At 42.2% G+C, this 16,044-nt stretch overlaps 1 protein-coding gene across 1 annotated transcript in view; it reads left to right on the forward strand.

The window, feature by feature from the left end:
- LOC127430426 (BTB/POZ domain-containing protein KCTD16-like) overlaps nucleotides 1-14,499 on the forward strand; it is a 125,101-nt gene extending 110,602 nt beyond the window's left edge. The window contains exon 2 of the mRNA XM_051680183.1: nucleotides 14,039-14,499. Coding sequence (XP_051536143.1) covers nucleotides 14,039-14,499 — 461 coding nt within the window. The remainder of the gene's footprint in view (nucleotides 1-14,038) is intronic.
- The last annotated feature ends 1,545 nt before the right edge of the window (nucleotides 14,500-16,044 follow it).

Here is a 16,044-nt window from a genome sequence, read left to right on the forward strand (position 1 = left end):
CAGCTCTTTGTCTGCTTTGGTGGACAGCGGAAAGGGAGCGCTGTTTCCAAACAGAGGAATCGCCCACTGGGTCATTGACACGATCGCTATGGCATATCATGCCCAGGACGTGCCGCCCCTTGGGGCTATGAGCCCACTCTACTAGGAGTGTGGCGATCTCCTCGGCTCTGACCAATGGCGCCTCTTTATCAGACATCTGCAGAGCAGTGGGCTGGGCAACACCAAACACCTTTCTATAATCTCCGGGTTGAGCTGGTCTCGTCCTGGGTGTTGTCAGGCACGAACAGGTAAGTTCCGGGACAGCTGGCCAGGTGTACCTCTTACGCATAGCGCCTTTCCCCTCCCCTGAGGTGAAGACATGTGCTTTTTACCCCCAGTTGTGTTCACAAAGTCGTGGACCCTGTATGTCCTTCCTCCTTAGCCCTGTGGCAGGTGAGTTTACGGAGAAACTCGCTGCCGGCCCAGTACGTGTGCTAACTAGGCCCTGTACTGGGGTAGGTGCTCCACATGCGCTGGTTGCCCATACGTAACCCAGTATGATGTATATTCCACAAAAAAGTTTCCCTGTTGATAAACTGCATCTTCCTTGGGCAGAGGTCTCTCTCTCCCCAGTCACCGTGTTTGTAGAACTCCTTCCCCCCTTGGGTAGGACCTACCACGGGACTTCTCCACATGAGATGCTTCCGACAAGACTCGGTAAGACCATGTGATGTATTTCCACTCAAATGCACCCCCCTCCGGGCGGGGTGTGGTCTCTGCGGTGTCCTCCTCTTGGGAGGGACACCCTCCGATGAACAGACCCTATATGGCCCCCAGCTGAACGATTTTGTTCCTTTTGGGGAGAAAAAAAGAAGAGGCTGCGACTGGGTCAGCCGGTCCTTAATTTTGGTCAGTCGATTTGTCCCTGAGGTGCAGGGGACCGTTTGACGCCTGTAAGAGCACTGGGGGAGGTTACGTGATGGCCGGGTGCACTGGCTACAAGGCATGCAGAGGTCTGCCCGTCTCGCACCGCCACTCCACGTAACACAGTTCAGTTAGTCGTGGCATTTTGTATAGGGACCCCTAGTGTCACTACATCGACACAACTTTGAGTGAGTGACAGAAGGGGAATGTCTCGGTTACTGTCGTAACCTCCGTTCCCTGATGGAGGGAACGAGACGTTATGTCCCCCCTGCCACAACACTGAACTACCCACTGAAATGGCCGGGACCTTGTCTCGGCTCCTCAGCACAAAACCTGAATGAGTGGTTGCAAGCCAGCTCTTTTTATACCCGTATGTCCGGGGGAGTGGCATGCAAATTCCACTCGCCAATTCCCATTGGCCTTTTCTCAAAGATCAGAGGTGTTTGAGGCTCCCAAGGGCGACCCCTAGTGTCACTACAGTGTCACTACATCGACACAACGTCTCGTTCCCTCCATCTGGGAACGGAGGTTACGACAGTAACCGAGACGGTAATTTAACTGTGTGAGTTGACTGCATGTTTGATTCTTATCTTAAGGTAATCATTTATTTTACCCTCTTTTCTATCAAAGTATTGGTATACAGTCAATACAAGTGTTCAATGTGAGTAATTGTGTTTAAGCTTTTTTTCTGCAATATAAATGCTTTGGTGTACTAATAAAAAAAAAAAAATTCTTTTGAAACCTTAATGGAAGCTGAAACCTGAAAAATGTAACTTTGTTTTGAAGTATTTGCACATACTGTATAAGTAGTTTTGCATTATGGCAAGGGTATTCAATGGGGGTCTGTGACCCATACGGGGTCCGCGGTGGTACCACAGGGGGTCCGCAAATTATCGTTTGATCCACCACCGGCACTCATAATAATCACTTGCACGTGAGACAGTACCGCCACTTCCTATACGCATATTACGCAGACTGCGTAGGGCATCAACTCCCTAGGGGGGCACCATCTCATCGAGTTCTCGAGGTGCAATGACATGTTCATAACTTTATATATAATAACATGTCTGACAAACGTCTATAGCTGCTGCATTGTGTCTTGTTGTTCCAGTGTATTGTTTATTCATCATTATAGGCTGTTATAAAATAAAATGTTACAAAATGTACAAAAGATTCCATAATCAAAATATAATGCATCATATTTTGTCATTATGTGAAGATTCACTGCCCAGCTTGGAAAGAATGTGCACAATGCGTGTCTGTCTGTTCTTCCTTCAGGTTACCGTAGTAATCTTTGTAAGTGCGCACCAGTTTTTTTTTTTTTTGTGACTGTCTGAACCGTCTATTTTCAAATCGCATTTAGCTTATCAGGAGACGTCATAACCGTCGCGCTTTTAATATGCGTGTTAAGTTGAAGTTCAGTTTTGAAGACGCTGCATTCTGTTCCATTTAGCTGCGCCCTCTTAAAGTGTTTGAAACATTCACCTACTGTATATGCGTTACTTCAAGTCCACGTTTTATTTAGATATTTACTAAATTGAACGTTGAACATTCTCAACTCGACTCAGCTTTGTTAAACTTTGCCAACTCAACATTGAAAAAGTTTGATGAAATTATCCCATCGCCCATGCTCATTACGAGCCACTCATAGCACAACACATATCAGGTTAAACAGCGCTGTTGTAGAGGGTTGCGTAAGTAAACAAGTCAGCTTTGCGTTTTTCGCGATGTGCGGATGACAGCCTAAAGTTTCTTGTATTATTAGTTGCTTTTTGCTTTCAGAACAATAGTCTATAGTTAATATATATGTATATGTAATATGTGTCTAAATATATAGTTACTGCTGAGATTATCAAGATGCCATATTCTACACTGATGGTGACTGTCAAATCAACATAATTAAAGGTGAATACAGTCATGTTTTCCTCATTACAAAGTTTTACTCCTACAGAAATTAACAGTAATTTTATACATGAGATGAAGACTCCTGGTATAGGCCTATCAGTATCCTTATTATAGTTTTTTTTTATTATTATTTTGCATGGAGAGTGTCTGTCTGTCTATCTGTTTTATTTTATTTTTTGGAGGGGGTGTGGCACAGTGAATACAAAGGAAATTTAAAAATAGCACTTCATGTAAAACATGTTGCAGACCTCTGCTATATTTAATGATTATTTAATGGCTTTGCAATGTAAACATCATAAAATATGTACATACAATAATATGGTACCATACACGTTTTTATAGGCATAAAATGCAACACTCAGTTTTCAGACAATATGCAACGGGTGTCCCTGCTCCATCTCTCTACATACCAAGGGGTCCTTGGCCTGAAAATGGTTGAAGACCCATGCATTATGGCATAAGTAATGGGCTAAGATCCGGATGTCATTTATATCTAGCAATATTAAAATTAAACAATTACGATTGCAATCTAGGCTAACTTTCTGTATTCCACTGACAAATATGAAATCAGATATATACAGTATCAGGACATTAACATACCCAATTTTTACCAATGGCTGACCATATTATCCACCAAGAAGGTTTTAAATGTATGACATTTGTCAACACTACTTTGGCTCATTCTGTTAATTCCATTTAGACAAGAAAATTGGCCACCAGCTGATTTAGCTGTTTTGTCAAGTCAGGGCCCATTTTTCAAAACACTAATTATGAGGCCTCGACTCACTGATCATAGGTCCCTTTTCCACACGTGCTATGTCTCCGCGGTAACGCGCTCAACAAGCCACATGGGTTGATGGTCTCAGACGCGGAGGCAACTGAGATTCATCCTCCGCCAGCCGGATTGAGGCAAGCCACCATGAGGACTTAGAGTGCATTGGGAATTGGGCATTCCAAATAAAAATAAATAAATATATAAAAAAAGACAACTTGTAATAATTTGTACGAAATTAATTGTCAATCTATTAAAATTTTTAATCAAATTAATTACATAACATGCCGATTAATTGCATACATCATTATTTGCTGAGAAAGGTGCCAAAAGATAATTCATATAAAAAATGCATAATAATTAAAATATTTTAAAATATAATATGTAGGGCCTATAATAAATATACAGTATAATACGGATTGAAATTCAGTATGAAATAAATTGCATTATTGTAGCAGATGAATAAAGCATTGTTTAGACAATACCAAAAACTCCAATATATTGTTTTTTATTATTGAACAAGCCTACAGTTTACAGCAATCTGTTTTGCATTGAGTTTGTCAATGTGTCCAGTTCACACAGTTCTTCTTGCGTTCCATCTTGCCTATTGTAACGAGGAGGAGGGTGGGTCCGGGTGTGCGTAGTAGGGCTAATCAGCCGAGGAGAGGGATAAGTGCAGCAGGATGTGGCAGTTGGAGAGAGAGAGAGCCACACGCAGCTGCCGTGTGTGTGTTGTGTGTCTTTTTGTTTCATTAAATATTACTTTGACTGTTCAGCCGGCTCCCGCCGCCTCCTTTTCCATTTTAACCCTGTTACATTGGTGCCGAAGCCTGGGAAGGATGTGCTGTCATGGAGTCCTCGCCACTGCCATCTGCCCAAAGGAGCAGCCGTCCGATGGGGGGATGCTTCTGCCAACGGGTGTCAACGGTTAGCGCTGGGGGCGATTTGGGGACCCCAATGGGAGTGATTCCGCCGGGTGAAACCCCACGGACCTCCCATTTCCCAGTACGCTCGGTCGCCCCGGTCGAGTTCTGGGATGAGACAGGCAGCTCGCCCCAGGGTGAGTTTAATTTCTCTTTTGGGGCTCAAGAGCAGGATGAGCTCTTGTTCGCCGCATCGGAGAGCGGGCTGGTACGGTCGGACATGGAGGACTCGGCTGGGTTCACACCTTCGGGTGTGGTCACCCAGTCTGAGGCAGATGCGGAGCTGACGGCCATGCTTGACCAGGCTGTCCTCGCCACTGCCATCCGCCCAAAGGAGCAGCTGCAGCCATCCGCCAGGGGACGGAGAAGTCGCTGCCGGCCGCCTGGATGTGGAGGAACGGCCGCCTGCGAGGGAAGGAGGGGCTCACTGCCGGCTGCCTGGAGTGGTGGAGCCGCTGCCAGGAGTGGAGGGGCTCCCTACCGGCCGCCAAAACGCGGAGGGGTGTTCCATCCACCAGGGCTCGGAGGTCTTGCTCCAGTCTGCCTGGGGAGGAGCAGCTGTCATCTGCCAGAGGGTGGAGTGATCGAGGACAAGGTGACGGCATGTCTGGGAACCAGCGAGCAAGTTTTTTTTCTCTCTCACTGTCGCTCCGCCTTGCCCTTTCCCTCCCCTTGTCCCCCTCCCTAGCTCTAGAGAGGCGGGGAAAATCCTCCCAGAAAGGGGGGGGGGTGTACGTCATACCGGGGGTTCCCCGGCCTGAGGCAAAGGAGAGAAGAGTGTGACGAGGAGGAGGTTTAATCAGCCAAGGAGAGGGATAAGTGCAGTGGGATGCGGCAGTTAGAGAGAGCGAGAGCCACACACAGCTGCCGTGTGTGTTTGTGTTGTGTCTTTTTTTCATTAAATATTACTTTGACCGTTCAACCCTGTTACAGCTATTTTTTATTTTCACTCTGTGTACATATGCGTGTCTCAGACAGGTGCATTTGGAGTGTCTCGGGGAGCCTACACACTAGAGTTTATGCTGCGTCAGAGAACACTGATAATGCATTGATTTCAATGGGAATGGTGCGTCGGAAGGACTGAGAAGGAAAACACGAGATTTTTTGATAGTGACACTGCGATACATAAAGTTGAGAATTTCAACTTTTGCTGCAATGCAATCTGATGTAGGCATCCACTGACCAATGGGGATCTCGGAGAGGTGGGACTAGTTGCGCTGTGAAATCAAAAAAAGAAAATAATAATTGCGGACATAAACCAAACATGCGGTGTATTCATTCCCTATCCTCCATTATCTTTCTCTGTCAGGCTAAAAAGAACGTAATTGTAGAGAGAGAGCCTGGAGAAGAGTTGGTGTTTACTAGTACACTGTCAAAAAGATATATTTTAAATAGCCATCCATGACCATGACCGCCTCTTCTCTCTTTGGTACACACCTTCCAAATGGACCTTTGGCATTCCCATGTGTGAAACGCTCCATCGTAGCTTTCCCTAGTGTAGGCACCCTGACTGGTATTCAGCATCACAAACACCTCATTTTTAAGACACTGTGTCAAGTTAAAATTAGTGAAAACTTTGAAAATCACATCTCAAGATTCATGTATTCTGTTGTGCTCTGTCTAAGTGAGCGATTCTTATTCTGTGGCTGCGCTGCTTGTGAGGTTTAAGACACGTTGTCCCCTATTGACGCAGTTTGTAAAAACACATGGACTTCAATCAGGGGGCATGTGTAATGTTGTTCAGGCAGGAACAGATGAAGACGATGACAAGATGATGATGTGAAGAACCCAAGTGCAGTTTTATTGACAGTGAATACCAAACATGAAATCCAAATGTGAAAGTATCAAAACATGGACATGGACTGGACTTGACCAGTGCAAAGGACAAAGTAAAACGTGAGGGCTTAAATACACAAGGACTAACTGGGTTAACAAGACACAGCTGGGGCACAATTAAGACAAGGAGAAAACCAGGAACATAAGACAAGTGACCAAAACTATATTTCAGAATAAGAATCCAAAGACACAGACACTACAGAACATGTTACAGCATGATTAATTGCACTTTATTAAAATAATTAATCGCACTAAATGTACGTGTTAAATCGACAGCCCTATATAAAATACAACTGTTATTCCGCTAGACACCAACCAATAATAATATTAATAATTAAAAATAAAAAAATAATTTCAATGGATACAATACAGGCATCAAATTGTAGCCAGCCTCCTATGGAACACTTTAAGAAAGGAAACGTCTGTGAATTTTTTTTTTTTTTTTTTTTTTCACTCATTCCATATTATTAATACAATACAAATTACTGATATATGTAAATAACTTGTAATAGGCTAGGCTTCTTCTGTGGTACACAAAAGTTATTTTCCTATTAAAATCATGTTTAGGATTTGGGTAAGGGGTTAGAATTTATAGTTAGTTTTAATTTTGTTTTGTTTGTGTAAATCATAACCCCATTTGTTGTTTCATTTATTTTTCTCTATGGAAGTAAAAGCCTTTTCTCGCATTCTTGTACTTTTATTACGACTGGTCGTGAGACTAGGTTGCTTTGAACTTCACATCACATCTTGCTGTTTTTCAGTGTCTTGTGTCATGAGCAAAGACACCACATCAAGTTAAAAATACAGTTGTTAAACTTTGAAAAAACGCATCACAAGACCTTTACGCTCCTAGCTATTTTTTTAAAAAACTGAATGCAACCTTTGTGGACGGCTCCTTACTTATTTTGTTCTGCATGCTCTTGGTAAGTGTAGTTTGAAAGCTTAGTAGAGAATTTATGTTCTGGTCAGGGGGCATGATTAAATGTGTAAATTTTTATTGTTACTTTTAATAATTAATTGTACTAAATTAACATGTTGAATTGACAGCTGTAGTTATAATGTTTAATTATTTATACTACATTATGTTTGCCTGAAGTGAAAAAGCCTTAGAGGTTTTGATAGACACTTGCAGCAAAGCCCAATTGTTTGTTTGCACAATTTGGCAATTTCTGAAGAGGTCTATATTGCTTGCATGGGATCAATAGTGCCAAGTAGTTTCACTGCAGCAAATGAACATTTTATATTTTACTGCTGCTTACCGCTGTGTATGACTATGCACCTTGTGAACTCCGTTATTAATCTATTAATTATCTCTTAATCAGGGTGAATTGCAACAAATTAATCAATAGCTGGCAAAGGGCTGATAATTTGATGTTTTGTAATGCTGCAGTATAAATATTACTTAAGTTCTGTGTATAACTGTTAATAAAATGTAATTAAAAATTGATTGTAGATAAAAAGTTAACTCTAAGGAAAGTAATTTTATTTCTTTGACAGACGGCAAACATCTCAGTGAACATTTTCTTATTTCATTGCTTTTAAAGCAGCACTCTACTGAGATTCCTCAAACATTCTGATGAGTTTTTTTATTTTTTATAAACCATTAAACCTATTACATTTGTGCAATTTATTTAACCCAAACTTCTTGATATATAGAGACAGTAGATTATTTAGATCTAGAAAAGTTCTTAGAATAGTTCACATAAAACTACTATTTTTCTTTTTTAGTGTTACCTAAGACTTGTTTCCATCAGGAAATATGAAAGTTATTATATATACTGTATTTTTATCATCTGATCAATCACTTTATCCACTGTTATATTTTAAGACAAGGGCATTTTGAGTCCAGAGAATGGGATATTTTTATGCCCTCCTATTGTGTTGCACTTTAGGAGAAGCTCATATTACACTGTGGATCTATTCATGCCAAATCTAGACTGAATTCTTTATCTCGTGTCAAGTAACTTGGCAGCATGGTTTTTTTTTTTTTTTTTGCTTAAAGTGGACAACTGCACAATTACCTTATACTTTATATTACACTTAATTATGACTATGTGGCCCTGACTTTGTGCGTAAACACCCATGGACAGCTGATGGGTTTGATCAAGTGCAGCCGCTCTCGCCGTGAATCATTTCAGACACCCCAACTTTCATTTGCATAATTAAATGCAAATGGATTGAGGTTGCATAATTAAAAATCTGACATGGATCAGTGTTGTGAAATAGCGCAGATCAGTGTGCTGGAGAATAACAGACACAGTTCATCAGTGGCAGGCCTCAGAAAACAGCCTGTGTAATTGGCTTCATTTGGAACACTGAATAACACTGTATCTGTCTCTCACTCCTGATAGCAGTTTTTTGTACTTGACATACAAGTGTACAGTATGATAATAAATGCGTCCACTGCACGGAATTTCATCAGTACTATATGATGTACAGTGCACAGCCCCCAAAATTATTTGGACATTTAAGCCACACTTAAAAATGCCATGTCTAAATGCCATTGCATTAAATGACAAAATATCAAACCAAGTTGCATCTGCAAGCAAAAGATGCTCGACCTTTTCTAAGAAATAAGCTCAGATTTCTGAGCCATTTTTGCAATGACTTTTAAGCAACTGCTATCAAGGTGATTTTGGATGTATGAAGTCAGTTCCCCTCAAGTTTGCACAGGTGTCCTGGCAGAGATATTCTCAAGTGTAGTTCATCACATTAAATATGGACATGTTTGTCGTTTGACAACCAGAAAGTGTCCAAATACTTTCCTGGCTCCATTTTGAACAGCATATCTATTGTTCCCTATCTGTCACTCACTCGAAGTTGTGTTGATGTAGTGACACTAGGGGTCGCCCTTGGGAGCCCCAAACACCTCTAATATTTGAGAAAAGGCCAATGGCATTGGTATACACTATCACTCAGGCCAGGGCTCCCTCTACAAGGAAGTTATATGCCTTGAAGTGGTGTCTGTTCGCCAATTGGTGTTCTTCCCGAGGTGAAGACCCCCAGAGATGTGCAGTCGGGTCGGTGCTTTCCTTCCTGCAGGAGAGGTTGGAGGGGCGGCTGTCCCCCTCCACCTTGAAGGTGTACGTGGCTGCTATAGTGGCACACCACGACACGGTGGACGGTAAGTCCTTAGGGAAGCTCAACCTGCTCATCAGGTTCCTTAGAGGCGCTAGAAGGTTGAATTCTCCTAGGCCGCGCCTTGTGCCCTTGTGGGATCTCTCCGTGGTCCTGCTGGGCCTGCGGAGAGACCCGTTTGAGCCTTTGGAGTCAGTCGAGCTAAAGGCCCTCTCCCTGAAGACGGCCCTCCTGACTGCGCTCACTTCCATCAAGAGGGTTGGGGAACTGCAGGCATTCTCTGTCAGCGATACTTGCCTGGAGTTCGGTCCAGCATACTCTCACGTGGTCTTGAGACCCCGACCGGGCTATGTGCCCAAGGTTCCCACTACCCCTTTTAGGGACCAGGTGGTGAGTCTACAAGTGCTGCCCTGGGAGGAGGCAGACCCAGCCTTGTCGTTGCTGTGTCCGGTATGTGATTTACGTATCTACTTGGACTGCACAGAGAGCTTTAGACATGCCGAGCAGCTCTTTATCTGTTTTAGGGGACAGCAGAAGGGGAAGGCTGTCTCCAAACAGAGGATGGCCCACTGGATCTTGGATGCCATCGCCTTGGCATATCGGGCCCAGGGCGTGCCGTCCTCCCTGGGAGTACGAGCACACTCCACTAGGAGTGTGGCATCCTCCTGGGCTTTGGCGAACGGCGCCTCTCTAGCAGACATCAGTAGAGCAGTGGGCTGAGTGACACCCAGTACCTTTACAAGATTTATAATCTCCGGGTTGAGCCAGTTTTGTCCCGTGTGTTGGCAGGTACGAACCGGTATGTTTGCGGGCAGCTGGCCAGGTGTACCGCTTGCACACAGCACCTTTCCCCTCCCCGAGGGGAAGACGTGCACTTTTTCCCTCATGTGAGTTCCCGAGACCGGTGAAACCTGGATGTCTTTCCTCCTCAGCCTTGCAGCAGGTGAGTTTGGTGGAGAAATTTGATGCCAGGCCCAGTACTTGTGCTAGTATGCCCTGTAATGGAGTAGGTGCTCCACATGTGTGGTTGCCTGTGGTAACCCCATGTGATGTATTTTTCCATAGTACGGTTTCCCTGACAGCAAACCCGTGTCTTCCCTTGGGCAGAGCCTCCTCTGCCCCCAGTCACCACATTTGTAGAGCTCCTCCCCTCCGGGTAGGACCTACCATGGGGGCCTCTTTCCACATGTGTACTACCGGTTGCTGAGTCCATATGACGTATTCTCCACATGTTAACCTCCCCTTCGGGCAGGATGTGGTCTCCGAGGTGTCTCTTCCTCTTGGGAGAAAGAACACCTTCCCCGACATGAATACATCTGGCCCCAGCTGGATGATTTTTCATTTTTTGTTGGAGAAAAAGAAGAGAAAAGGCCGAAGGGCCTGTTCCCATTGTAAATTTATCCTTATTCTCCTTTATCTTGTTCTACATTAAATACAACTCAATAACACCAATATACTGGTGATTATCAGTTGGTTTTATTATGTAAAGTACTGCTCATTGATTAAAGTGTGGCAGGGGTGCTTTGGCTTGGTGGTGAAAGCTCAGAGTTGGTAATTGAAATCAACTTTTTTACACTTTTGCCTTGAGAAAGGCATTGTCCCAGTAATAAATATACTGTATATTGCTTTCTAAAAGCACCAGCTAGATTATTTCAGTTTCCTGGATATGTTCGGAATGGCAAAGAGATGAAAATGGTTTGGTTTATTAGCAGTTAGCCCCTACTGGTTGGTATTATAGCTTGGGCTGGACGATAGGATGATGTAATCGGATATCAACGATGTCTTACAAAGATCCTGATGCCGATTCCGAACAGACATGATCGACATTATCGGGAAATGGCAAAACCATGGATCCTGGAAGTCGCCAAATATATTAAACAGTGGCCAGGGTGTGAAACTAGCACCCACCACCCGCCAAATAAAACGAGACTGAATCCAGTTTGTGAGCTCCTCATCCAAATATATTTCATGCGTGTGTAATTTTGCTCATCTACTCACAACAGACATCTCGGAGTGACACATGACAAGAAATGCTGTGAGTCATAAAGACACGTGCTTTAAGAAACACACTTTATTATATTTTTAAGAACAGACAATGCTTGTGTCTGATTTGCTGTTTGCTCAGAGGCATGCAACACATGCCTGTCTTGGAACACACGCATATCGCCTAGCCCTAATTATAACTACATCATTCTGCAGACAAAAAGCATTTTTCTTCACTGGCAGCTATTTAACATTAGCTGTGTTTTCTGCAGATCACACTGTGAATTTGGCAACAGGAAGTCAAAAGTTTTGCACCTGAAATTGGTCTCTGCTTACCAAAATTCGAACCACTGCCCCCAGTGGCCGAAGCTGGAAGTGTTGTTTAGGTGAAATGTCCACAGAGTAGCGCCAAAAGCGAGTTGTATTTTTAATTGTAAATGATTAAATACATTAAACAAGAATGCATATTTTATTAACTCTTCTCCCTAAACCAAATCCTAACACTAAACCGAAACATCAGTAGAGTAAACATTTTATTTTAGAGGGAAAATTCAACCTCCGAATCATGCTCTACATTGTTTATGTAAACGTGATTACTTTCTGGTTTGAGACCATTGCTTTCCAAACTCACTATCAGTAGTGCCACAGGTCAAGGTGAACACATTTGAATTGATGCAAAAAATGTCTGATGGTGGATGGCATTTGTCAGCAATTTTGCAGAATGAGGTTGATTTTAGGGAATATGAACAATCGGAAGCAGCATGTAGATTTACTGTCTGATCATGTTGGTATTGTCATGTGTATTTTGTTGATTCATGTCTTTCATTTTGAAATGTTTAGTTCCTGTTTCCCTTGTCATGTGATTTCATGTTTTCCCTCCATGTTCATGTGTCATGTTTTCATTGGTTTATTGTTTAATTATCTTGTTATCAGTTCTGTCTGTTCATTGGTTGATGTTTCCCATGTCTAGTATTTAAGCCCTCATGTTTGCCATTGTCAATTATTGAATGTAACTTTGTAGTCAAGTCAAGTCAAGCCATAGTCAAGTCCATGTCCATGTTTCACGTTTGTAGTTAGGGTTATTGGTTATCACGTTTGTAAATAAACTGCACTTGGGTTCTTCATCTTCTCGTCTTCGTCATCATCATTGCCAGCAGCCAGCACGCGTTACAGGTATTCTGATAAAAATAATTTAAAAAAAATATGTAAATTGCAAATATTTCATTATATGATAGCAGATGTTGCACCAGTGGCTTTTTTTTTTTTTTTTCCCCAAGTGTACAATAGACCTATATATCTGAGCAACTCCCATTGAGATGGATGGTAATGCTAATCATCAGATATGTCCAGGTAGTATAACCCTTCTTGGAAATGGCATACTACTTGTACTATTTTTGCAGTATTTATACTGTGTGTGCATGATATGCAAATATTCTGTATGCATGGAATAGCCAGATGACATACTGCTAATTTTCGCAATTGTATTATGTTGTTCAACCAGAGTACATGGTTTAGGATACTGTATTCCACAATGTAATGCGATGCATTCTTGACCTTCCATTTCCAGTGTGATAAATTCAAAGGAAGTAATATCAACTGTTGTTAATGACAATTCTTCTCCGTCTTGACTCATTATTTGATTAAATGGCTAAAATTTAAGACATGTTCACTTGAAATTAGATTAAAATGCAAAATAACTGTATTGTTTTCTAAGATAATAACTGGACACCACTCACTAAATTAAATATACAATGTATTGAGGTCATGTGGCAACAGTGTCACATACTACTTAGGGCTCAACAATATTGATGGCCAATTGTCAGAGCATTGATTGAACTCATTCAGTTTTTCTGCATTGTCACTATTGATAATTTGAGATTGATCAATGAATTGTTCTTATGCCTTCTTATGATTGTTTTTTATGCCTTGCAAACATAATGGGTTTTCTGTTATGCATTGATTATTGATGATTATATGCTGGTTTATTGAAGTCAACAAGATTAAGTTTTCTAGCTGACTAACATAGATGAGGTTTTGTCAAAATTGAAAAATTGACTTAGTCTTAGAAGCATAAACAATGTGCAAAACATTACTGATTCAGTTTACAACTTGTAAATTAAATTAGTAATGTTTTGCTCACTCAGTGTAAGAATTTATAGCTGTCATGGAGTTAAATTATACTCGCATAATTTTCAGCAATTATTGCAAATTTAAAAACCAAATACATTTTAAATGTTGTTGTTAAAAGAATGTTAAATGAAATAATATCTATTTTTTTTTTTTTGACAGTTATTATTTTTTATTTTTAATAGTAGGCAGTATACAGTATATATGCTTTAAGAAAAAGGGTATGGTAAGGGTCTGCTTGTGATCACATAAGGTACAACTACTGTAGTTGTTCCCTCACTGGGTTATAGTTACACCTCAAGGTGCTAATATGTACACTTTAGGGATAGATAAGGTACAAATAAATTAGTAACTGACATGTTACTGTCCCAGTGACAAGCTGTTGTATTCTTGAAGGTACAATTTGTTGCTTTTTAAAAAAAAATTTTTTTTAAACAGTGTACTGTGCAGTATGCAGTAAGCGGTACACTGGAATTCAGTAAAAAACAGCCTGTTCTCTTCTCTGTTTCAGGTGGCCCTTCCCACTTGTCATCTCCATCTTGCGACTGCTGCTGCAAGGGTCACAAAGGTGAAGGGGAAGGTGAGAGTGGAACCTCCTTCAATGAACTCTCCACCTCCAGCTCAGAGAGCCATTCCGAGGCCAGTTCCCCACAAGGTACAGTCATCCGTGGGCCAGTCAGCCGGCAGTCCCACGTGCAGACGTTGGATCGACCCCCCAAGAAAGGCCCTGTTCAGCAACTTCTGCAGCAGCAACAGTCAGAGCAGCGTCGCAAGAGAGATCTTCTCCGAACCCTTACCGCAAGCTCAAGAGATACCAGCACCTGCAAGAAGCGACCAGCGAAAGAAAAATTTACTGTGGAAGAGGAGCTGGAAAAGTGTATCCAGGACTTCCGCAAGATCAAGATTCCTGATCACTTTCCAGAGCGCAAGTACATGTGGCAGGCCGACCTCCTACGCAAATATCGTCTTTGAGGAACAGAAATCTGGAGAACTTCTAAACTGCTTTTAAAGCTAAAGCTACAATGTTGTACGTGTTCTTCACTGCTACTTTTACTTCTAGTACTACTACACACCACACTACTGCCTCTGACTTTACTTTGGCCCTGTCCCAAATGGTGCACTTGATGTGGACCCTAAGTCTAAGGACCTTCACTCATGCGCGTACCTGAAGTCCATGAAACTGTAGCAGGGATAGCCAACCCTGCTCTTGGACACCTATCTTCCTGCAGAGTTAAGATCTAGCTCTAATCAACAGACACATTTCCAACCTCAGGCAGAACATCTCTTGTAGTGGAATTATGCCATTCTGTACCGATCCGGGCTTGTAACCATGAATCATGAGTTGCCATGTCACCACAGGTGTTCCATCACAATGATTCTTCGTCCTGAGTAGGGTTGAGTGCTGAGAAATCCGGGCCAGAAAAAGTTTGTAATCATACCGTTTCTCACCATGCTTAGAATTGTTTGGCCAGATGGTGGAAAAGCATTTAAACACATCTAAAATGGCTAACCAAAGTGTTCAGGATTACTTGAAAATTACAGTTATGTGTGTTTGATTAGGGTGGGAACTAATGCTGTGTTCTATTCAACTCAGAAATTCAGAAATTCCAACTTACTACTAGGAAAAGTGCAATAGAATGCGGACTTCCAATTTGGTAACCTGTGCGGAAACCCACAACTGATTTTTCCAATATGCAGATGTATGACATCATGCACTTCAACCCGGAAAGTCTGAATTTTCAAATTAGTACTAGGAATAAACTGGAATAGAATGCAGATTTCCAACTTAAACTCGTGCAGACATCCACAACTCTGATTTTGCCAAAATGCGGGTGCATGACAGCACACAGACATGTCGGCACCAAGGGAAATAGTGATCGTGATAAACATTCTCTTTTAAGCAAATAAAACACAAAGTTCCTACATAACATTATGACAGAATTTGTTTGGAAAATGTTTCCAGAGACAGTTGTAAAATACGGTAAATTATACTCTTGTTTGTAAATCGTACACCTGTAGAACAAATGCGAGCATTGCATAGGATTGTTTATCCTCTGCTATTTGGCTGCTTGGAGACGTCTCTGTTGTCAATCAAACTCCTGCTAAGCTAACTGGAACATTGCAGTTTTGTTTCAGAGATCGGAGATATGTCCCACATCTGACTTTGTGTGGAACAAAGCATGGCCTGCGGGGAGGAAGGCATGCCCCCCAGAAACTTCTGACAAACTAACCCCACCCCAAACTGATGCCTAAAAGATTGAGATGTACAAACACCACCCACCTCCCAGTCAGACAGTGAAATGATTGAGAGGGTCCTGTTGCCCATCCTAGAGCTCAAAATGCCCCCCAAAGTTTGCATCCTAGTGTCACCCCTGGAACGCAGCATAAACTCTGCAGGAAGGTTGCGGTCCTGGAGAACGGTTGGTTACCCCTGCCATTGGCTGTCCTATTTATCATTTTTAGATTTAGAAGGGTGCTCACAACTGCCCTTTTTGCAGTTGGCACACATAATTGATA

This window comes from Myxocyprinus asiaticus, chromosome 40 (genome assembly GCF_019703515.2).
Source record: "Myxocyprinus asiaticus isolate MX2 ecotype Aquarium Trade chromosome 40, UBuf_Myxa_2, whole genome shotgun sequence".
NCBI classification, from domain to species: Eukaryota; Metazoa; Chordata; class Actinopteri; order Cypriniformes; family Catostomidae; genus Myxocyprinus; species Myxocyprinus asiaticus.